General features: G+C 47.2%; 1 protein-coding gene across 2 annotated transcripts in view; it reads right to left on the bottom strand.

Moving 5' to 3' along the window:
• The window catches only part of tmeff2a (transmembrane protein with EGF-like and two follistatin-like domains 2a), an 85,687-nt gene extending 66,098 nt beyond the window's left edge, over positions 1-19,589 (bottom strand). For both annotated transcript variants that reach the window (XM_019872905.1, XM_019872906.1), the window contains exons 1-2: positions 19,221-19,589; positions 10,043-10,152 (exon numbers count right to left, since the gene is read on the bottom strand). In XM_019872905.1, the coding sequence (XP_019728464.1) occupies positions 10,043-10,152; positions 19,221-19,404 (294 nt within the window). In that variant the 5' untranslated portion in view covers positions 19,405-19,589. The remainder of the gene's footprint in view (positions 1-10,042; positions 10,153-19,220) is intronic.
• Between the last annotated feature and the right edge of the window lie 4,418 nt (positions 19,590-24,007).

Below are 24,007 nucleotides of genomic sequence, written 5' to 3'. Positions count from 1 at the left end.
GGGGGGGTGAAATGCTTCACTGCACTGCTATCGCTGCATCAGCATGTGTGGCATATCGAGAAAGAATTTCAGCAACAACTTTGGCATTTCCCCCCACGTTGCAGAAAAACTCTTTGGAGAGGATGGGAACGCACTGATCCCAAAGCGCGACACAAACAACCCCCGAGCCGCCTTGATGGACTTCCTTGAAGTGGATCTCGGAGATGGCGAGAACACACGCGAGGATGAGACCAACTTTTAATGAAGCTGACAAAGAAGAGATGTCATTTTTTTGGTTTCGGTTCAGTGAGTACTCCATTTTTCCTTTGGAATTTAATTGCAGCGGATGCTGGTTAGATACTCACGTAAGAACCTCTGCGCAACCCGAGAACTTTTTGGGTCCAGGTAGCCTTGAACGGGGGGAAAAAAATGGTTCCCCAAAGACGCCCTCATCATCCTAAGCTTTGGTCGATGGCTACGACCACCACTCTTAATAAATTGGTTCCGTATACCGGACCATCGAGCTTTTCTAGACGTGCAAAGACGCAAATAAAACTGATCACAACTTCATTTGGGGTGGCGGCCAAAAGAGCGAGCGGAATGAAGACGAATCCTTTTTGGAAGCGTTTTCTTTCCCCATCCGCGGCCGTTAATGTGCGTCTCGTTCTTCACAAACACGAGCACATTCATATTTTGACACCAAATAAGGAGCCGGGTGGCATATCAAGCACTGTGAGCGACCGGCTCCATCTGTTACTGCCAAAACGGTATCATTTCGCTCGCTTCAGCCAAACACACTCTTGCGCCGACACACACATGTTCCTTCTGCACACAGCAGCCTGACTGACAGCCTGATCCATTTCCTGGAGCCATTAGAGGCGGCTCCGGATTATGCAATTCCTCCCATGGCTATCATCCACCTCTATCAATAATAAATATCTCTCCATAAAACTGGGGCTAGCCTCGGCGGATTGCAGGCGGAAGCGCCCCAGCACGTTCTTACTTCTGATGAGCCTCTCGGTGTGCTCGCTCTGAACAACTCATTTAAAAAAAAAAAAAAAAAAATCTTTTCCACGCCACGAGTGCTCTTGAGTTGCGCGGACACCGCCTCGGCGCAAGCCTCACTTCCGCCTCAACGCACTTATCAAAGCTTAAGCAACTCTGACACAAAGACGTCTCGGGGGCCGCTGCCGGTGGTCGAGATCACCTGTGGCTCAGCGCACAAGATGGCACCCTCGTGTCCGAGACGCCTCCGATTGGAGGATGGCGCTCGGGAGGCTTTTGGGAGTTGGGATTTAACCCTTTGTTCTCTTTGAATGATCGATAGCAGCCTTTGGTCCCCACAAGGGCTGAATTTACACCGCAGATCCCTCCGAGTGTACGGTTCCATTTCAGTGCAATCCTGTTCACTTTCTTGTCCATTTCAAGTGATACCATTGTGTTTACATTTGCGTAGCACATGAAATAACCAATCAGCAAAAGTTCAAATTCGCCAACACATGTCAAATTTGTAGTCAATGTGTGTGTTCCCCCTCCCCCTCCGAAGCCGCCACGTCAACTGTTGAACAGAATCTGCATCCAGACTGATTGTTTCCTCTGCTTTGGCCACCTTAAAGAAATACCCAATGACATTCCATCCCAGTTGAGATGACCCCCACCTTTCTACCGTCATTAATTTTAACGCAGTCCCCCCGTGTATTAGGTAACTATGTGAAGTAGAACGAATGAAGCAAGCGATAAATCCCTCCATTCACGAGGATCGTAATGCTCGCATTTCAGCACACCTCCAGTGTGGCCACAGATGTAGCGCGAGGTGTTTTTTTTTTTTTTTTTTGTTTTTTTTTTAAGACTGAACACCCATCTGTCTCACTCTTGTAAAAGCCTTCAAGGTACTCCATTAACCTCTAAATAATGTCCATTTAAACTGATTAAAGTTCAAGGACACAAACTTTGTCATGCAACTGCATTCGTTTAAAAAAAAAACAAAAACTAAAAACAAAAAGGCCTCCGGGAGGTTACGAGGCAGCAGCTCGAGGATCTGTGTCTGATGTGTGCTGGAAACTAATAAATGTTTATTTGCCTTTTCTTTTGTTTTTCTATTTGGCTGAAAATATATTGTTTCCAAAACAAACCATCATCCTTATTCGAAGCACTTCTATCGGCTTCTTTTCTCTGCTGATTTGTGAAAGGGTTTCATGATACTAACCATCTGGCCTGTCCTGTGAGCGAGGATACGGCAACCTCGCAGGATTCATTTTGGCCACAACCGAAAAAAATATGCTCCGTGTTGAACACAATGTCTTCATTTCGATCCGAATATGGTTGACATTTCACATGAGAAAGGTCAGACAGTCGTCAACTTGACAATGAAAATCACCTTGAAGGAAGGAGTACCAGAGGGGCTCCACCATCTCGCCTGTGGCGGAAAAGCTTGGAGAGTTCCTTTCAATATTGCACCACCTCACGGTCCCGGTAAGACAACACGGCACAAACGGGCAGTAGGCATGTGTGTCTCTTCCTCAATGCCAGATGCCGAAACATGCAGAGGCACAATTCATTGACTTCCATGTCAAGTGAAATCACCCAAGCCTGTTATCCCATTCTGGTACCATTGTGGCTAAGGTCTTGTTTTCTTCGTATGTACTCGTACTTCTCTCATTTTAGTCTGGTTCCAACCTTGTCCGAGCCTGATTGTACTCTGAAATCTAGTTTGAAACTATTCTGGTTCTACTCTCGTACCAATCTAGTTTTAGTCTGGCACGAGGAAAAAACTGTTTGCATGGATGGATTCGTATGGTTCTGGTCTAATACTTGACTGGTTTTAGTCTGGTCCTGTCCGGCCCTAATCCGGTCCTAGCCGGGTTCTATTTCGCTTATAGTTTTGTACTAGTCTACTTCCATTATAGTTATAGTTTGTTGCTCGTCTGGTTCTAGCCTGGTAGTGGTCTAATTGTATTCTGGTCCGAGTTTGCTGTGAGTACAGAATTAGTCTGGATGTAGTCTTGTTCTAGTCTGCTATTAGTAGAGTGCTAGTCTGATCAAAGACTGGTCCTAGACCGTAGTCTGCCCCAGCTCTGTTTCTTTGTCGCTCCTCATGAATTGAACAGTCTCGTCCATAGGTGTGAAGGTGAGTATCAAATATGATTCCAGGGATTATCCTGCCCCCCCCCCCCCTCCCACCCAAAGTCACCTGGGATAAACTCCAGCTCACTCCTGACCCTAATAAGAACATGGATGAATGTACGGAAATACTGGCCTACAAATAGACCATTAAAATGGGCAGAATCAATTGAACATGGTTAGCTATTCCTCCCTGTCAACAGGATTATGGATATCACGGGTTTTATGGGCAACGCGAGACTGCCTTGGCCTGTATTTGCTCTCTTTCAGTGCTTCTCCTTTTTTGTTGGCAAGAAATCTACAATGGAAAATGTTGCTGTAACCACCACCCAAAACAAAACCCCAAAAAAGTTGTAGTCGTGGTATTTCTGAGGCTTGGCCTTCTTCCTTCTTCCCAGTGGGAAACAAATTGCGCTCCACAAAGGGGAATTCTTTCTGATATAATGGTCAGCAACAATATTCATCTCACTCTTCCAATTCTTTCTGACTTTGAGAACATCAAGCAAAAAAGACAAAGACTGCCTCCGTGGATCCCGTTGTGGAGCCCGCGCCAAGCCCTTTTCCCTCGACAGACGGAATTGCAAGTGTTGTCCGGCGAAGTGACAAACTCTTACTCGACGGTGTCTTGTTTCCAAACACTGATCACAACGGAGGCAAAGACAAAGTCACAGCAGGCGAAGAGAGCGCCAGAGAGCGGCGAGGACGAGCCGTTTGTTTCGAGCGAGGCGGAGGAAAAGACAGGTTGGGAGTAACGGGGGGAGACAGACGGTCGCAGGTTGTCTGGCACGCGCCTTTGCCGTTTGATGGCTTTGGCAGTCTTCTCGTGATTAGGAGCCGGGCCGCCGGTCCCCGCGGAATCACCCCGGCCGAGTCGCGGGAGACGAGCTTTTCTGTAATGGTGTCTGACAGGCCAGCTCGGAGTCACGGAGGAGCTGACACACTTGCCGTATCTTTCAGGAGAAACGCTCGCCGCAATTTTCTCCACCTTCTCCGTCTTTGTCGTCGCATCTCTCCATCACTGGAGAATAATTAGACTGAAAGCCGCAAGGCAAGCAGTGAGGAACGGGGGGCCCCTCCGCACCTGTTTTCATGACCAACCCGATTTGACGCCACGCTCCGCCCGCATTTGGAGGGCCCATCTCGCCTTGCCCATCTGTCGAGGACACCTGCTTCGGATGGGCGCTCGTTTGGGTGCATTACCTCGTGAGGCTTCAAAGAATAAGTGCACGCCCTGGAATTCGCCGTCAATGTCCACTTCAAACAAAAATGGCCGACTCATAATCAACATGTCCACGAAATTTCACCATGCTCCGTATCACAGGCCTCGGGATGCCCTACAATACAGTGCCTTGAGATACAAGTTTCATTTGCTTGGATCTCAAATCACTGTTCCCTATTGAAATGGATGGAAACACCCTTTATCCGTTCAAGCGTCCAAACCCCCCGCCCCCATTTTTCTGTTTGTACACGTGTTTTTGTTTTTTTTTTTTAAATATAATATTGTACTCGATCCAAACATACATTAATGACATCAATAAAAAAGAATGTCAAGAATTAATGTTTTTGCATTGGGGGGGGGGGGGTTCCAGAGACACATACGAAGACCGACTTGTTTCATTAACTTGACGATAATTTGGCATTGCGTGGTAGCATTCAGCGAGCAGACTTTTGCAAAGGCCGCGTTGTCTGCTTTGTTTCAGGAGGCAACGTGATTGTCTTTGATTGAATTTGCTAGCGGAAAACTTCTGCAAGCGGCGATAGAAAGCTAACAGACGTGCTGCTTGTGTGAAGCGAGTTGAGTTGAGTCCACCGCCCCCATGGAACGCTCGTATCTCCATTTTCTCAATCATCCCAACGACGGCTGAGAGACTTTGGGCCATGTGATCTTCCGTCACAACGGCACCGCGACTTGTTCTTTGGAAGTAGAACTGATGTGTTTGCTGATTCGAGATTCTGACTTGCTTGTTTGGCTCCGGACTGGAATTTTCACAGCGTAATTTCTCGAATTAATTAATCACGGGAGAAAGGCTTTAATCAAAGACCCAAGTAATGATAATTGCACAATCAACAGCGGGAGGAAGCAGCGAGAAGACGGCGATCCGCCAGAAGGGCTCCACTGATGAGAGACGACGGGCTGTGCTGTGCGGTGCTGTGCTGTGCTGACCGCTCATCTCGCCGAGACAAACACAACACGATGATTTATGAGTCAACTCAACGCCTCTCAAATGCATTCGCTTCCTTTGTTCACGTTCTGCGCCGTCCACTCAATCCAATATAACAGCAGTTGATTAGTTTCTGGAGGCGTTTCCAAAATGATCGGGGGATATCAAAGATGACACAAATGGCTTTTACAGTCCTAATTCTTGACTTTCAGTTTTGTGGTTGCAAAGATGAAGTTGGAGGGACGTATTATGTGAGTGCTTGTGGAAACGTCTTCGAACTGTGAACCGGATGAAACTGCTGATCGATTCGGATTTCAGTGGTGCCTTGAGATACGAGGAGTTGAGCCGATTCTTTGGCTTGGACTTGGAAGCAAAATTTTGAGAGATGAGCCCCACGAGGTGATCATGGACTCAAATCTGGCAGCGGTTTGGTAGTCGGTGAGCAATCCATCCAAAAAAAACAAAAAAAGAGGCTTCACTCTGTCCGTTGTTTACTGTCAAGCAAAACATAAAACAAATGATATGTAGACGTATTGGAAACAACCGCAAACGCTCTGCTGTTGTGAAGGCCATTTAGCCTCAGGCTAACAATCAATGCAAAACGCCATGCGAACAAATCCGATGGATTTGACCTTTGGATCTTCGAACGCAAATGCTGGAGCAACACCTGTAGACCTATTGAATTGAGGCAAAAGGTGTGCCCCCCCCCCCATCCCCAAAACAAAAACAAAATAAAATTCTTTACATTCTTTTGTCACTGCGGGATATTTTGATTCATTTCAACTATTTAAGAACAAATTCCAGAATTTTTGGGGGGTGGGGCAGGAGGGGGTTGGAAATTGTTTTTCCATTCATTTCAGTAGGGAAGCATGATTTTGAGATGCAGCTAATTTTAATTATGAATGAGACGTGTGTCTCAAGGCTGTATTTTTGTAGCAAATCGGCTTTTTTGATGGCTTGCCATAAATTAGGAAGACTCCTTCGCTTCCTGCCTCTTTCTCACAGTGCGTCTGAATTTCGACTGATTGCGATGTCACAATGAGGCAAATTTACAAAACAACTGCCCCCCCCCACACACACACACACATGTGGTCTCTCCGCCCTTGACTTGGCAGCTAAGATCCGCCGACAGTAAAGCTCTCTCGCGTCAGAGGCGAGTCGCAGCACAATGTCATCTGAGGTGAGTGCTTGCCATGCTCCTCGCCGTCCCATCATGAGACATTTTTACGGGGCCTGGCCCAGGTAATAAATTCCCCGCTGCACAAACGCTCAGTCCAGATAAAAAAAAAAAGAAAAAAAAAAGAAAAAAACAGCTGATAAATGAATGCAAATATATGGAATGAGGTCTGCATCTGAGGCTGCTACCCCCGTCAGTGAGGCCCGTGTGAAACTGTTTAATAGGAGGTGTTTTATTGTTTCAAATGAGGTGTTATAAACCCACAGGCTTTGCGTGGATTGCCTTTTTTTTTTTTTATTATTATTATGATGATCTTTTCAGCATGATATGTAGTGATGTTTCCCCCCTCCCCGAGCCTTTGTTCAATGAGAGATGAAGGACACGCTGGCCTTCCACTCCCGGCCATCAACATCACATGAAGCAACATGAGCTCTTTGAAGCGCAGAGAGCTTCGGTCCTCCAGACATCGCGACCCGGATATGACAAAGCTTTCGGAAAATGAGACCTCAGAGGGGGGGGGGGGGGGGGCGGCCACAGCTAAACAACACACGGGGCCACCGCATGCGCCCGCCCCAAAATCTTGCTTCATCTCTGATTCTCGATCCGTGCCGACGGAAGACTGGCTGAGCGCGTGCGGATTAACATGCTGAACGTGTATTCGGGTGTCACGCGGAGCCATGTTCAAGGGAGCTCCCATTCAACTTTCCCTGACTGCAAAGTCGAGAGGGTTTACATAAATTAAGATTCGCTAATCCGCCCACCGGCCACCGCTCCGCGTTGGATGTCTGCTATTCAAATGTGGGCAACGTGCTGCCGGTTTGGCGAAACGTACCAAAACAGTCGACGCCTTTGTCAAGTATTCGAGCGTCTGAAATGGGCTTGATTGCGACCTCACGTACCCAAAACAAACACATTTCAGTTGACCCTGGCCCAGTGTTTTGCTCTCAGCCTTTCGCTGTGACGCGAAACACAATTTCCTCATTCACCCGCTGATGGAATGACATTAAACTCGCCTTGCAATTACTTCATCGGTATAACTTCCATCCGTAACTTGATCCGGTTTATCCTTAGGAGGGGTGCCGATTCCAGCTGTCTTCGAGCAGTAGGCGGGGTACACACTCAACTGGTTACCGGCCAATCGCAGAGCATACGTAGACCAACGACCATTCGCGCTCACAATCGCAATTTCGGGTGCTGAGTTCACCTGCCGTGCATGTTTTTTTTTTTTTTTGAACGTGGGAGGAAATTGCCGGTGTACCCGGAGAAAAGCCACGCAGGCACTGAAATCGAACCCTACACTTTGTGCACTGCGAGGCGGACGTGCGAAGCAGTCACCCACCGTGCCGCCCTCTGTATAACTTAACCTGAATAAAAAAGGATTCGCGTTAACCTGGAAATGAACAAAAAAAAAAACGCTCGACCAAATTCCCCTAAATTTGGGTTTGAACTCTTCACACATGGGATTCACGTTTGACTGATGTTCGCATCATTCGGGGTACATGGAAACATTTCACCCGCGGAAGGTTTGGCTGGAGCCAGACAACTAGTTGAAAGTGGGCAAGATGGCGGCTCCTGCTTACGCGTTGGACCCGAGCGGGGAGAAAGTGTGGCGGGGAGAACGTGTGACGTGAATCTAATTCATCTTTGCAATGAATGACCTCCATTGATTGCGCCACGTCAAACTCACTTTTTCTTCAGCCGGTGCCTCAGATGTCTCTTCCTCTGAATTTGTTCACGTGAAAGAAACGGAGCGCCCTCATCCGTGGACGAATTCAGAATAGGAAACAAACTAATAGCGGATATGAGGGATGAAACGGCTCTCGGGTAAAATATTAAACACTTCGTATGGCGGGTTTGTAATGTTTCATGGTCCTTCATCGTGTCTTTAGCGTCCCGGACACTAAACAGTTCTGTCAACGGCTCCTCTTTGTATTCTGGGTGTCGCTGTGTTGCGGCCCGCTCAATTTTCCAATTCATGGTTGAGATTTGTGATGTCCCTCGAGGTGCGTTGTCACCACGTTCACATTTTGCTCGACTTTGTTGTTTCAAAAGCTGGATTGGATTCGATTGGATCCCGGTTGCGAGTCCGTCCAGCAAAACTTGTTCCTGTTATGATGTCACGTGCTTGACTTGTCACCTGGCATGCAGGGAAATTCATTTTCAATTGTCGCCATTGACAAGTCTGCAAAAAGTCCACCTCGCAGAACTTTGATCCAATCTTGTCCAAATTATTCCGCTGTCACTAACGGCGATAACGTGATCGTTTTTGGTCACGGCAGTCATATTCGTTACCGTTTCATCTCGACGGTAGCTGAATATCTTATCTGACAGTTCTGAACGAACCGTTGACTTTGGGGCGGGGAAAAAAAAAGTCTGGAACAATTTTATGCCATGCTGATTATTTTCAATGCAAGCTCGGGGAAAAAAAAAAAAAAAGGTCCCACGCGATTCGAATGGAAGAACAAAGTCGTCATCTTGAGTCTTCCCCAGCAACCGACGTGAACCCGTGGTCTGAACTTGGACATTCTCATACAATCTGCCGATTGCCCGAGATCACCCGATAGCGTTATCGGCATACGAGTTCCCGAAGACGAATGGCGCCGTAACGTCATTTATCTACAGCTCTCTCTTCATGTTGATCTTAGTGAAGTACAAAAGTGAGATAAAAAAGTGCGGCAGGTGACCGCAATGGGTTGTCGGCGCGCGCCGTCGTACTGTATCCGTCGTACGTATCGCATCGACAGATCTTCCTTTATCTGAGCGCATTCATTGCCTATCTCAACACGCAAGCGTTGTGCCAATCAGTAGTCAGCAGACTAGCTCGCTGCTTTTTTTTTTTTTTTTTTTTTTCCATGATAGATCTGGTCATAAAGTTAAGTACGAGCCATTATCAAGAATAGCGGAGTTCCTAGGATTTATGTTATTAACGAGCTCCTTTCAGTCTTCGGTCTCATCAGTGTCAAGGTTGTTTACGACTGCGGCGGAGCACGGCGCTCCGTGGCGGCGATGTGGGGGGGTTCACAAGAAGCCATAAACCGGCCTCGTTTCATACCGTCGCTTGGCTTTCCGAGGGGTGATTATCTTCACTCGGGGGTGATGGCTTTCGAGTGACGGAGCTCAGCTGAAAAAGATTTGATTTGGACGTTTTTTTTTTTCGGTTTTCATCGAGAGGATTGTTTCAATCACACTGGGTTCCATTGAAATGCAGCACTTTGATCCTCTTGGGCAGGGGTCTCCAACCACCGGTCCACGGACCGATATTGGGCCTCGGCCCATTTGTGTCCGGGCCGCACAGAGACAAAGCGTTGCTTCCCCTTTTCTCTCATGAGGCACAGGTGAGTGAGAATTGCGTACCGTACAAAAACATTTGAGCCGAGCTGTTGTGCGAATCCACACAGGGAAAAAAAAAAACGAAAACAATTTTAGATTCACCATTGAGGCATGTGACAGTGGTCACAGTAATCTTCCTGTAAAGTTGCATCCCGTGCAAACCCCCCCCCTGCCCCCCCCCCAAAAAAAAACAAAGTCGCAAAACATGCTGATGCCCACCCACCCAAAAAAACGAAGAAAAGGAAAAGAAAAGCGGGCCCGTTCGGGATCTTACCTTGAAGTCGCAAATGCAAGTCACCATGTTTCCAATTCGTAGGCACTCGGCGTCAAACTTGCACGTGTTGGTGTCGCACAAAAACAGGTCCGTGTCTCGCTCATCAAAACCTGCGAGGATCACATTCAACCAGAAACAAATGTAAGGCCACTTCCTTTTTGCCATTGCGCACGACAAATTTCAGCTGCAGACCTGACTCGGGCGGTCTGTGCGACGCGAGTATCAAATGACACTGTGTCAATTTTGTGTCACATCTGGGACATGCATCACGGCGACGTCAGGATTAAAAAAAAAAAACAAAAAAAAAACATTGAATGGCCTCTTCCAACGGTGGAGTCAAATCTGATGCAATAAAATGAGAACTTGCGCGCCTCTAAAGTCGTCCAACAAATAAACTCAGCTGCTCACGCTGCTCCTCTCACCCGATAATCTTCCATTTGTCACACTTATTTTGAGCACGTTTTTAGGGCCCGTGACGCTGTTTGAATCGTTACGGTCATTTTAGTGAAGCCGTCGGCATTTCGGTCCGACCAAGCTAATTGGTGGATATTTTGAGATTTTGGTGGTCTTATCATTGATATGCGCTTTGAATGTCTCCGCACGTGGCTCGTTGACCCAGCAAACAAAGCAGCATGAAATCGGAACTGGACGCTCTAACCGAAACCAGGGAGAAAAAAAAAACCCCAAAGAGCAAAAGTATCGCAACCTTATCATGCTCTTACACCCCCTACTCAAATTTTGAACGTGAATGAGGTCGGCAACAGAATTTAAATGCACATGAAAACTAATTTGAATCCAAATGTGAGTATGCCAAATTTCTGGGTGGTAGTTTTCAGATGAATACTTGTTTAATCCTTTCTTAGTATCCGGCAATGTACCCTCGCGGGCAGGTATGATGGGAATAGTGCGCTTGCGGGGAATCTCCAAAGACTCCATCAAAGCCTCCCGAATGAAATGAAAGAGCAACACGAGTCAGAATTGTGCAGCCTGCGCTGGAGGCTATTAGCCTAGCTCAACTGATGGCGCTCAGCGAGCCTCCCTGTGTAAGCAAGCGCAAGTGTTAGCGGCACAAAATCACGGTTGCAAGAGAGACGGGCCATCGTGCCCGTTGGACAGAATCTCGTTAGAAAAGCCTTCCTCCAAAAAGCCACGTTGTCATTATTTTGCTTTTTGGTACTTCAAACCCAAAGCCATTATCTTTATTCTCCCGAGTTTGTTTGATGAATAGCCGCTTGATGAGAACCTCAAAGGGATTGCGGCTATCCTCCTGAGATGCCGCATTGGCCCCTGTAGACGCGCTTGTTTGTGCCGTGCTTTTCGTCAAAATAATTTTTGCACTCGCTGCGCGTTGTCTGCGTGTTTCAATTAGACGACAACAACGTCGCGTTACAAAATGTGTTGAGAAAGCGGAGTCTCTATCGTCTGGCGTGCCGCTTGCATCTGAATGTGGATTTGCAAACGAGGCAAATAAATATGACTATTTAGTGGGACCACAATAGCTGAACCACATTAATTGCTCTACTTGCAATTTGAGCTCCTCTACAGCACGCAGACGACAATGAATGTTAAAACGGCGCTCGGGGTCGCATTTCGAGGACCGGGTTGGCCCTTCCTCACTCGAAACTAAGAACTTGAGCGCCTTTGCTTGCCTCATTGGATATCCCTATCATTGCAGCTCGCAGTTGTCTAGCTAGCTACACAACAAGTAAATGCATCTTTAGAGTGCCTCATTGTTGGCCGAGAGTGTTGGCGAGAGAGCGATGAGGGACGAATGATTCATTGATTGATTTATTTATTTTTTCAAGTCCAATTTGACAGCCAGCGTGTGAACCTGGGCTTCGGCTTGGCGTGACCGCTTTAGAACGCCTCATGGTTGCGGCATGGATATGGAAAAAAAAAAAAAAATACGTCATACAAATTAATGGTTACTCATAACGGCGTGATGATACTTTAACTCATTGTTTGAGTGTTAAGTTTGAAAATTATTTAGCAAGATATACAACCGGCAATCTGAGCTGGATAATTGTAGCTGCTTGAGACCGGTCCCCGCTCACGGGAACGTTCATTCTGGCCGTCGACCAAGTAATGTGGTGATCTGCCATTTTCTTTTTATAGATTTCTTTGGACAATAGATATTAAAAGTCCTCTGTGCCTCTTTCGACTACACACAGGGCTCACACCACCACTACCACCCCCACTCCAAAAAAAAAAAAACTCCTACTCATGACAACCAAGCAGTCATAAACGCGCAGCAGGGTAGACCGACGGTGAAATCAACCTGCAATTTGCCAGGGCCGTAAATGACCATAAAGCGCGAGCTCTCTGAGCAAATATACAGTCACTGAGTCAAGAGCGCAGACTTAAGAGGCGCTTGGAGTGTCTGGGATGAGACAAAGCTCTCCGCTCATCGAGGACCGAAGGAGGAAATCTGAAAAAGTCGACAAATGATGTCCACTATCAAGGGCCGTTGGCTGCTTGGAAATGCGACTCATCTGTTACGCAGTCGAGCTCTCAGCATAACACCCAAAACGAAACAAAATATTTGGCAAAAGTGGAAAAAAGTACTCATACTCGCTTGCGTACTGAAGTCGATGCTTGCTTTAAAAAAATTATTTTGACGTGTACACTACAACACACGTTGCGCGCGTTAGCAGCTCCCTGCTAGCAGCGCGTGCTCGCAACAGCTGTTTGCGCACTCTGATGCCGACAGCCTGACGAGCGCCGTTCCGACCGATCCGTTTTGAACAAACCCGGCGCAGTCATCCGTGCTCTTTTTGCAGACGAAAAGCGCCACCGTGCTTCTGACGTCACTCCGTCCCGCGGGCCCCTGAGATTGACGCCGATATTTCGAGACCAGACGACACAACTTGATGCCTTGCTCACGTTTCAAAAAATAAGAACTGTTGAGCAGAAATGCATTTTATCCAAATACTCAACTGAGCTTTATTTGTAGAGCAGTTAAAAAAAAACGGTGGTAGTTTCGTTTGGTGGCGTGCCGGGAGAAGCCGATATTTCGAGACCAGACGACACAACTTGATGCCTTGCTCACGTTTCAAAAAATAAGAACTGTTGAGCAGAAATGCATTTTATCCAAATACTCAACTGAGCTTTATCTGTAGAGCAGTTAAAAAGACTGTGATAGTTTCGTTTGGTGGCGTGCCGTGAGAATTTTTCCGATGTAAAACGTACTTTGGCCAAATCAAGATTGCGCAACACTGACCTCTCTCTCTCTCTCTCTCTCTTTCTTTCTCTTTCTATATGTGTGTGTATTTGCAAAAGGGCCCACAAAATCTACGATGCTGTGTTGTGCTATAAGCAAGCATCAATCTTACAAAATGCTGCGGTCGGAGCGTTTAGTTATTGTACCTGTCAAAGGGGTTGATGTTGTGCACAGCGCGGCAGCAGGCCTTCCCTTACATGATTATACATCGCCTGGCAAGCGCATCCACTTCATAATCAAATGTGATTCATCAACGCAGTAAGGGAGCCACGATTGCCTCGCAAGAGCGCAAATGTCAAGATCGCACAACGTGCTGCGGCAATTGCATTGATTTCCCTGTGTTGTGTAAAAAAAAAAAAAAAAAAAAAATACTAATAATTACCAATCTTGCTGGGGGTAGGAAATATTGTGAGGAGTAAATGATGATGACAAAATCTTTGCAAGCATCATCTTCGTGACAGCTTTCTGAAAAGCCGCATCCTTTCTTGACTTCAAATTAGGGTAAACAGTGATTGGATTTTTTTCCTTTTTTTTTTAATATTCGGGTAAAATATTTGTACAAATGAATTTTCCGAAACACACGAGCCCACCCACCGCCGCCGAGGCTCAAATATCCCTCCGGAGGTTTTTCTTATCTCACATGTGAGTTTTACGTGGATGCCGCCATCGAGTCGGCTTCATCATTTCCTTCGCAGTACAAAAAGCTGAGAGCAATTTGTAACAGGCGGATAAACAAACAAAAGAGGAGTCAGGTGGCGCGGCTCGTGTTTCCGCAGAATACGGGAGGACACAGAGGAATGTGAAGACAAAGACATATGAGCTCCACTAGCGGAGCGTGGAATCAACGATGACCTTACGGGAGCACCAACTGCTTCCTGTGTCCTTCCTCGGTGAGCCGTCGCTTTGCTGGCCAACATCAAGAGAATCTTTTAAAATCTCCCCAAATTATGCCCCAAATGGAATGCCTGTGCTTACTTTTCCGACTAATTGACGACCTATTTGGAGGCCTCGGCACGTGCTACATTTTCCGTGCCGTACGTACGGAAATCTCGGAGGGGCCCACGTTAGCGTTAGCTTCAAGACCCAAAAGCAGATTCACCAAACGTCACACAATTTGGTGGCGGTGGTGGTGATGCACCGAAAAATTATTCCATGAGAGACGTCCACCAAAGATGATGTCACGTCGTTGCCGCGCGGGATAAACGAACCGTCTGCATGCCGGAATGACGACAATCACCACAAACGTTATGCTTTGTATTCAATTGGGATTCAGACAACCGTCGCTCCAAACAACAACAATCGGTTGCATCCCGAGCGTTCGCTCCCGCTTGCGCCGAGCTCGTGCTGGACTTTTACTAACGTGGAGGTCGGATGTCGGCGGGTGAGCGTTCATATCGCAGACGCTTCACATACATATCGAGATATATCCGCGCAGCAGAGAAATAAAATTGGAGTTGTACCGTTCACACTGCATGGATGAAAAAATCGGACTTCTACGTGACAATACTTTTGTCACTATTTATTTTTTTTTTCTCTTCCGTTCGCCGTAAAGTCATCGTGCCCCGAATTCCCGTGGTGAAAAATGCGAGTTTGTTGCTTTTACTTAGTGCCGACTGTGCACGCGGCTTAAAAATGCATTTCCAATTGGCAAAGTTGTCAAGTTTTATGCTTCCATTTGTCAGGTACAAGCAACTCCAGCGGTGACACAAACGCGACTATCGTTGGTGAGTAGGTGGCGTGCTTGTGCAACAGCAGGTGTCCCTTTGAAGCAGCACTTAAACAAGAGCCAAATCATTGTTGTTGTTGTTGTTGTTTTTTGCCCCCCCCCCCAAAAAAAAAGAACAACAATGAGGGTGTAGGAATGAGCTTGCGGTTGCTGTGTTACGAGGCGGGCAGATTGACACTCCCGCTCCTCCCGCCCTGCCGCCGCAGGAGGACATTCCCGTAAGCTGAATAATGAAAGAAAACAAGCCGACGAACATCAAATATTCAAACGGCCCATGTTTAGATGGCAACGATTAAGATGGCAAGAGAAGCACTTACTTGTCTAAAAAGAGAGCGCCTGTCAGCCAAGTGCATCTTACTCCGACCTACCTGGAATTTCGCAAGGCCCTTTTCGGCATTGCACCAATGAATTATTAAGCAAAGTAAATTAATCATGAAAGCCCGACGAGCAACGAGGCGAGGCGTCATCCTTTTCTGACCTCTCGGCTACATCGCACCTTTTTTGTTTTGTTTTTGGGGTTATTTTTGTCCGTATAATAATAATGCAGCAACAGGTTTCTCAGGATTTCTGTTATCAATCCTCCGGGAGAGGCTCAGAGTCAAGCCGCGTCTCCTCCACGTCGAGAGGAGCCAGATGAGGTGGCTCGGGCATCTGATTAGAATGTCTTCCGGACGCCTCCCCGGTGAGTTGTTCCAGGCATGTCCCACCATGAGAGGCAACGTCTCCCCACCCCAGATAAGCGGTAGAAAATGGATGGATGGATGGAGAGTGGAGTTTCTTTTTCTTTTTGCAGACGGGCACAGATACAGACATAGGTGATTGCGCCGTTGTGGGCGTGAACACAGCCGACTCGCTTCCCGGCTCCCCTCATTCCCTCGAAAACAATTCACAAGCAGAAATAGACTCACTGGAGTCTGTGCAGAAGATCAAAGTACGTTTATAAGGAGCTGAGATGATGTAAAGTTATCCTGCTGTGAAGTGGGCACCACAAGAGCGCTTTCCTTCGTTCCATTACTGTGAGAAATCATAAACGTGATCGGTATCTTCACATCAATGTCATTACGTATCATGAATATAATCATATTTGTATCTTGAAGTCCACTGAAAATAATGCTCCAGGTATCAGCCTTTGCATCCGTGATCATCTTGGCGACAGATATGCCCCACATCTCATTCAAACAATCGACAACTTTTCACTTTTTCCACCCGTGCTCGCCACACTCATTAGCGGCGACAGTAGCAGCAGAAGGCAGCTGTTTTGCGAGACGGCTCTAATGAATCCCTGCGCTAAATGACCAGCGCCGTGCAGCGGTCTCCACTTAATGACCAGCTTGTGGACACATTTTGCTGCAAGAGTCCGACAACATCTCCAGAGTTGGATCCAAGAGGAGAGCAGAATCAAGCCCAATTAAGAGTTGGAATGCCTCCCCTCCGAAAAGCACTCCTCGGCCCTTTTGCCCTTGCCCCGAGCGAGATTTGGTCAGAAATCTTATCAGAGCAACAGAATTGACTGCAAGACGCCATGTTTGGGCTCGTTTCCGCTGCCAAGTGGAACCCGTTATCCCATTCTGGAAACGAGCGCTGTCACCATCAAATATGTTCGAAATCCATCATTTTATCGATTATTCCGTCACTTAGCAGAGTAACAGGATGAAAATGCATTTTGCCTTATGGCAAAAACATTTTTTTTTTCCCCCCGAAGACTGTTTGTTAACCAATTTTAGTTTCATGATTCAACAAAATGAAATAAACAACAATGAAGCCACGATTAGAATATTTGCAGGGAATCGTAGCTATTTGCTAGCGACAAGGAGTGACTCGGCATCGTACCGAGACCTGCTCGCAGGACTTGCTCACTCAGCACTCTTTACGGAAACAGCACGAAAAGACACATTTTTTTGAGGGGAGAAAAAAAAAACGACAACAGGTGATTGTGTCATTTCACACTTGACGGGTGGGCAGACACTCGGGGGGGGGCTCAACTCTTTGGGCACAGGCCATTAAAAAGTGCAAACCACATAAGATGTCGTCTTGAAGGCCGTCACAAAGCAAACACGATCGCAAAGTGCCCCCGCCGGTATCGCAGATTTGCATTTCTACGAAATCACGACGCAAAGTCGGTCGGCACTTGATCTCTCCGGAGAATAAAATGTGTCAAGTGTAAACAAAGCCTTTGCTTGAATGAAGCTTTCACACCGGAGCACTCGAGCAGTGCGAAGCAAACTGCGTGGAAATCAAACTCCAATCACATTTCGACCTCCTTCATCTCATTCCTCGTGGGAGTCTCATTCGACCGCTCGCAGCTGCGTTTCCACGACGACAGCTGTGGTCGGCGTCGGCCCCGCAGTAGAGGGAGCCGGTCATTACAACTGTGTCCCTTTGCATACTTCCACCGAAACATCTCATTTTTTTTTTTTGGACTTCGGACGGCAGAGAACTTCCTCAAATTGTCACCGACTTGTATTTTTTTTTTTCAAGCTGCCCAGTAAAAATAAAAGCTTTATTTCCACCAAACTGAAAGTGAAAAATGTGGCGAATTTGTGACTGTGAAGTGATAAATTGTGCCTCCGTGACATATTCCTTCACTGATGACAATGATATCGTGATTTGCCGTGAAATGAAAATGTCATAAAGGCCCTCAAAAAAACCCCAAAAAAAAACAGCCCCTGACACCAGCAAATGACACGACTTTGGGCAAACGTGTACCATGACGAAAAAGTCTCAAGGAGCCATGTCTAGGGGGGGGATCATCAATATTTGCTGAATTTCGCCATAATTAGAATTCAAATCCACAGCACCATTCAACATGCAGCTCAATCCATGTGATTTTTTTTTTTTGGGGGGGGAGAGAGAGAGAGAGAAAGAAAGAGAGAGAGAGAAAGAATTCATCTAATTCCACTCGATGGAAGGGACGTGCGCACGCTTTGTTCCCCCTCGTCTGCACTTAAGCCTCCGCAAGGCGTGTCGGATAAAAGCTTTTGTCTAAATGCACACGAGAGTGTGAAAGGAAGTGAGGAGAGCGGCAAGTGTGCATTCGGCCAGGATGTGCACCACGATCGTTACCACTCATCGCAATCACAAAAACAAACAAACAAACAAACAAACAAAACACGACGAAGATGAATCAGTGCGGTGATGAGGACAAAAGGCGTGAGAGAGAAAACTTGAGACATGAGGAATATGAACTGCCCGTCAGTTTCCCAAATGGACACGTCAGCCATTTGGTCTCACAGCATCCGCACATTTTCCAGATCCAATTACGAGCTTTTTTTTCCCCTTCTTCTTTTTGCACTTGCTTGTGCAGCCCGCGTGCACCGGGATAACAATCAGGCCGCGGGGGAGGGAGAGAAGCAAATGCTCGGATTCAGGCTGCAAGTCATCCGCTCATATTGACGTGCGCCACTTATGAGCTGTAATATCAATAGTGGCGTGGCGTGTAATCGGCCCGGGGCTATTTTAAGGCTTCGGACGGGCAACTGGGGAAATATGCGACTGGCTGTGTGAGCTCCGAAATACGACTGTCCGAGCACGGTGGAATACTTGGACGCCAATAATGCTCATGGGCCAATGTGACCCGCTGTTAATTTGTATCTTTTGTGCAGAAAGAAAAAAAAAAAGGCTCCTGGGTCAATGCGGCCTGCTGCTAATTTGTTACATTAATAGCGACACTACAACGCTCATGGGTGGATGTGACCCAGTTCATTTGTTTGTTTTGCACGACCAAAAATATTCATGGGTCCAAGTGACTAATTGGGTACTTTATACGCCCCAAAAAAATGCTCATGGGTCAATTTGACCCACTATTAGTTTGTGTCTTCCACACACACACCAAAAAGTTTGCTTCTTGGATAGGCTACTCCACACATGCTCATGGGTCACCGTGACCCGCTTTTATTTCTTTGTTCTGTTTTTTTCCCCCCACACCAGAAACACTCATTGGGTCAATGTGACCGCCTGTGCCTCAGAAGATCTCCGGAGTCACCAAGTGACCAAGATATTTCCGGGTCAATTTGACCCGCGAGCAAAACAGCGGAGTTCGATGCGGCATACCGCCCAACATGTCGACGGATGGCAAGCGACGTGACATCCAGCACGCGGCTCCCATCGGCAACGAAACCACGCGCCTTCCCAAGCGCCAATCGGTGGCGCCCGAAGCCCGCGCGGAGCGACGCACGCATCCCCGTCGCCCTTCCGATTCAACTCCTTCGTTCGTGCGCGCACCGATTCCTCACCCGAGCAGTTCCAGCCGGTGGGCGTCTGGCAGTCGCTGAGGGAAGACGGGAAGGCGCGCAGTTGCTCCACGGGCAAAGTGGCGAGGAAGGAGAGCAGCGTGATGCGCAGCCAGCCACCGTTGGCGCCGCTCCAGCGACGCGGCCGCCCGAGCTCGACCGCCGCCGCCGCCGCGGGACGAGCCATCGCCGCCTGCTCGCTGGCTACTCACTGGCTACCGCTGCCGCTGCCGCTCCGGCGGCGGCAGCAGCGGGAGACGCGCGCCGACGACAGCGACTCCGATCCCGGCTGCTTCCGCGGGGCGCTCACACGCCGACGGCGGAGCATTTTCCAAACCGCACCGCGCGCCCCATCAAAGAGATCCCTTTTTTTTTTCCACCTGCGAACGGGGCCGGCGGTCGGGCGGGGGCTCGGTTCGGGGTGGAAAAGTTATCCGAGGAAGGGTGATGCTCGCGGGGAAGGAGGGCAGGGAAGAGACGGATGGTAGAGAGTGATCCCACAAAACAGAGGCGACAATTGTACGAGTGATGCGGTTGTGGAAAGAATCCCAGCACGGCAATATCAACAAGAAGAAGAAAATCCACGGGTGGAAGATGCGCACGCTGCTGTCCTGCGTGGATGGTGACTGTGCTCTGAGTTTGGCGGATCAATCTCTCTCTCTCTCTCTCTCTCTCTCTCTCTCTCTCTCTCTCTCTCCCCCTCTCTCTCTCTCTCCCGCTCTGATGATCACGTGGATCGAGTGTGTGATAACAACAGCAATTTCGCCACTGAAAATGGTATAACAGATTTATTATTAGAAGGGAGCAGCGAGGTTTGAGAAAAGCATCCGTTAGAGTTCCAAAAAAGCCTCCGTGGCTTTGTGGTTTTCATGTTGGATAGACCATCCATTCATCCGTTTTCTGAACTGCTTCCCCTCAGGAGGGTCGCGGGTGTTCCGGAGCCCATCCCAGGCATCTTCATGCGGTAGGCGGGGTACGCCCTGAACTGGTTGACAGCCAATCGCAGGAAACACATCGACGAACGACCATCCGCATTCACAATTTCAAGTGTTCCATTCACCTGCCATGCATGTTTTTTTTTTTGGAGTGTGGGAGAAAACCAGAGCACCTGGAGAAAAGCCACGCAGGCACGGGGGACAACATGCAAGCTCCACACAGGAAGGATGGAGCTGGAATCGAACCCTGCACTTCTGCACTGTGAGGCCGACGTGCCATGCCAGAAAACACTATTTTGTGTGTTGATGAAGATGTATTGACAATAATTTAGCGATCCAAGGCCTCCCAGAACCCTAAAAAAAAAAAACCTCCCTCGATCGTTCAAAACATTGCTCATTTCTTCAACCCATTGGCAGCTATCTCTCTGACTTTCATGTTTGTTACGCTGTTCCCAAAACCAGACAGACTGCTATCGGGCACTGTAGATCTACTTTTGTCTCAATATTGCTTGATAGCTTTTGTGTTTTAACTGTGCAAGTAGTGGACTGCACACATCCGATGAAAATTCTTCATTCCACGTTTTTGCAAATTGTTTTATCGGTCATATTCTGGCTCCTGAAGATCCATGTAATATTAGTTTTATGTTTCTATCGTTACATAGCTACGTTATTTTGTAAAGTCAATTTATTATTGTGAAAGGCACACCGGATGTTGTTACGTGAGACGCTAACTGTTTTGCGTTTGTACGGGAAGCTCCGAAAGATGGACGACAGCTTCGTGTTCTGAGCCAAGCACGGCCTGTATGTCTGTATTTTGTACATTTGTGCATTATTAATTCGTTCACCGTGAATTTGCATTTGAGGCACATTGCAGTTGTTTACTGTTAGCATTCGCGATAGCGATTAGCACGTTGGCTAGCGAACGTAAAGCAACACGAGCGCAGTCACGCTTTCGTCACGTACCAGACGAGGGGTCACCTCGTTTTGCCACGTTTTATTTTGCAACAGCATGTAAGTGTTTTTAATGTGTGTGTTCCAGTTTTACACCTTCTTGACTCGCCTTTGCGGCGAATAAATTGCAAGAAACCTCGACAGATGTGGTCATTGAAGGAGTTGGCTGTCTGGCAACAGCCGCAGCGGGGACGTGGCAAGGGCAGAACAGGTGAGCTCTGAACACTTTTTTTTGCATTTAAAAAAATATATATTTTATTATTACTTATGCAAATAACTAAGGAGTTAGATGCATTTATTTAAGTGCACTAAAAATATTGATACAAATTGTCTCGTGAATGATAAGACAGAAGCAAGATTTGTTTTGTTGATCATTTCTGACACTATTGGTAAATTTGAACCACGAGCAGTTTCTGAGAAGTAACCGAGGGCTAAAAGACAATAAAAGCACGATTTAGTTGATCTTTTTTTTTTTTTTTTTTTTTTGCTGCTGTCATGCAATGTTGTGTTTGTGCAAATTGCAGTTTGAGCTTGAGGGATCCTTTTGCGCAGACGTGAAGCTTTGGGCCTCGATCGGTGGCAGATGTTTATGTCCAGGGATGACCAAGTGCAACAAAATGCGCACTGCCATTATGAGTGGCCGGAGGCATTTTCAGAAAATGCACCCCCCCCCCCAAAAAAAAAAGGCTATAGAAATCCATTCATCCAGCGTGGCCAAGCATAATTGAGTTGGTTCCAAACAACACGTCGGCCATTCTGTTTCCTTTTAACAAGAATAAAAACAATAACGTTTGCATTTTTGAGAGGGGGGGAGGAGGATGGGCAAAATTGATTGCTGTCACAAGGGGCAGGGTGTGGCTAATTGACATATTTTTGACCACGGATGTTCTAAAAAGCTCTAAAAACTGACCGTGCAAGCAAAGTAGGTTGATTCCAAAATCAAGCTATGAACTTTTTTTTTTTGTTTGAACAGAGAAGACATGTGCATGGAAAAGCCCTTATATAAACGAAACAAAGGACTGCCTGTTTGAGCCCCGTCACAGCTTGAGGACACTTAACCTCATGAGGCCAACGAAGAAAAGTCCAAGTTGGCCGTAAACAAACGAGCCTTTGGACTGATATTCACTTCTCACAGACAATTTCACAGAAATGGCCGTTACAATTTATCTCAGCTATTGGGGGGGGGGGGGGGGGGGGGGGGGGTCTCCCGGGTTCTCACTGCGCGCACGCACACACAGTATGAGTGTAACGATCTCTTCTCGATTCTGTTGCGGATTCTTTTTTTTTTTTCTGCTCTATTTCAGGTCATTTTGGGTCAGATTTGAATTGATTTCTCTCGGCACAAAAATATTCCCATAAGGCAGTAAAGCAAAACTGTATGTTGTGGGGGAGCTAAGTTTAGCCTGGGTTCTTCGTACAAGTTTCAAGGAGACTTCTCAGGGAATGGGGACCTCCCGGGAGTTGCATTCAAGCTCCACACTCTGCAAAGGGGTTTGTAATTGCATATCGATGCCCTCAGGTGAGCGCAAACGCAACCGCAAAGCACCCACAACTGAGAAGATCCAAAGGTATCAACGCCTTTTGTTGGTTTTCCCGCACACCGTCTGGTCAAACTGGATATGGCCAAATAATCAGGGAGTCCAAAAAAAAAAAAAGGCAAGTTTCTGTGAGCCGGCTCCTCGACGGGCCCAGTTTGCCAACGCGTACCTCGCAATCCAAAATGTGCCGTAAACCCAAATGTGATCATTAACGCCGCAAGACCTGAAAGCCCCCCCCCCCACCGTGCAAAAAAAGAATTAAAACAAAAGTTTGTGAAGCAGTTCAAAAGATCCGATGCACTTCACGCAAGTGTTCGTGCATGAGCAGCCATGCTGCGTATTTGCAGGCACCACTGACATCCCTTCAGAAATACGATGCTAATTGGGGCATCTTTTATCCTCATTTATTTTTGAGGTGGGGAGGGGGGGCAGGTTTAAACGGTTCTCTTGCTTCTTCTCATTGTTGGGGCCAAGCTCCTCGTGGTTTTAGCATCGTGGCAATATCAAGAAAATGACACGGTGAAAAGGCAAAGATGTTGTTTCACCACTCGCCGGCTCAACATATAAAATAAGCTCCATGTTGATTTTTGCGGAGAATGTTACGATTTGCGACGGATCATCAGCGGGCGCTTGGCAGTTCGCGCTGGCGCCCGGCCCGGCAGTTGTTCAAGCGGGGCGACCGATGACTCGCTTGCACCAGATAGGGTTGCCCCCTCCAAATGGGCTAATTGCAGCGAGACCCCCAAAAAATGTGTGTCATCACACAATCGTCCTCGAGATTTTCATCAGAGCTTAACTTTAGTTGCGCTGATTCTGAATCTGCCATCATTTTTTTTTCTCAAGCACATCAGCTTTTCAGAACAATCAATCATAAATTAATAATAATAATAACAACAATAATCGAACAATGTCTTTTGTGATATTGATGTCATAGCTCTGTTCCGTTTGTGACCAACAGGTGGCATTGGAGGGCTTCTCCTCCAGAGTGACACCCGTCGGTCTTCATGTCGTTCGCTCTTTTCGGTTGAACGGGCTGCCATGGCGACCACTCGGCGTCCGATCGTTGTGCGGCTGTCATGAGTTCTTGTTTGTTTGTTGCTTTGAGTTCTTGGGGGGGTTTCTCAAGACTTTGCTTGTGTATTTGATTTCGTTTTTTTCCAGCATGCTCTCCTGTTTTGTTCGGTACACCCTGTTTCTCCTGCCTCCCTGCTTTTTATGGGTCGTCTACCGTCGCACAAGTTGACAATTTGTGAATTGAGGGTAAAGCTCAGCAAGGGGGGGGGCATTTATTTTTGCAACCACTTTTTTTAAAAAAAAATGAAGACACATGTTCAGATTCATATTGCGCAAACTTTTATCGGTCAAA

Source organism: Hippocampus comes, unplaced genomic scaffold (assembly GCF_001891065.2).
Source record: "Hippocampus comes isolate QL1 unplaced genomic scaffold, H_comes_QL1_v1.1 scaffold242, whole genome shotgun sequence".
Classification (NCBI taxonomy): domain Eukaryota; kingdom Metazoa; phylum Chordata; class Actinopteri; order Syngnathiformes; family Syngnathidae; genus Hippocampus; species Hippocampus comes.
Note: the sequence above shows the minus strand (reverse complement) of the source record. Positions and strands in the feature narration are given on the sequence as shown.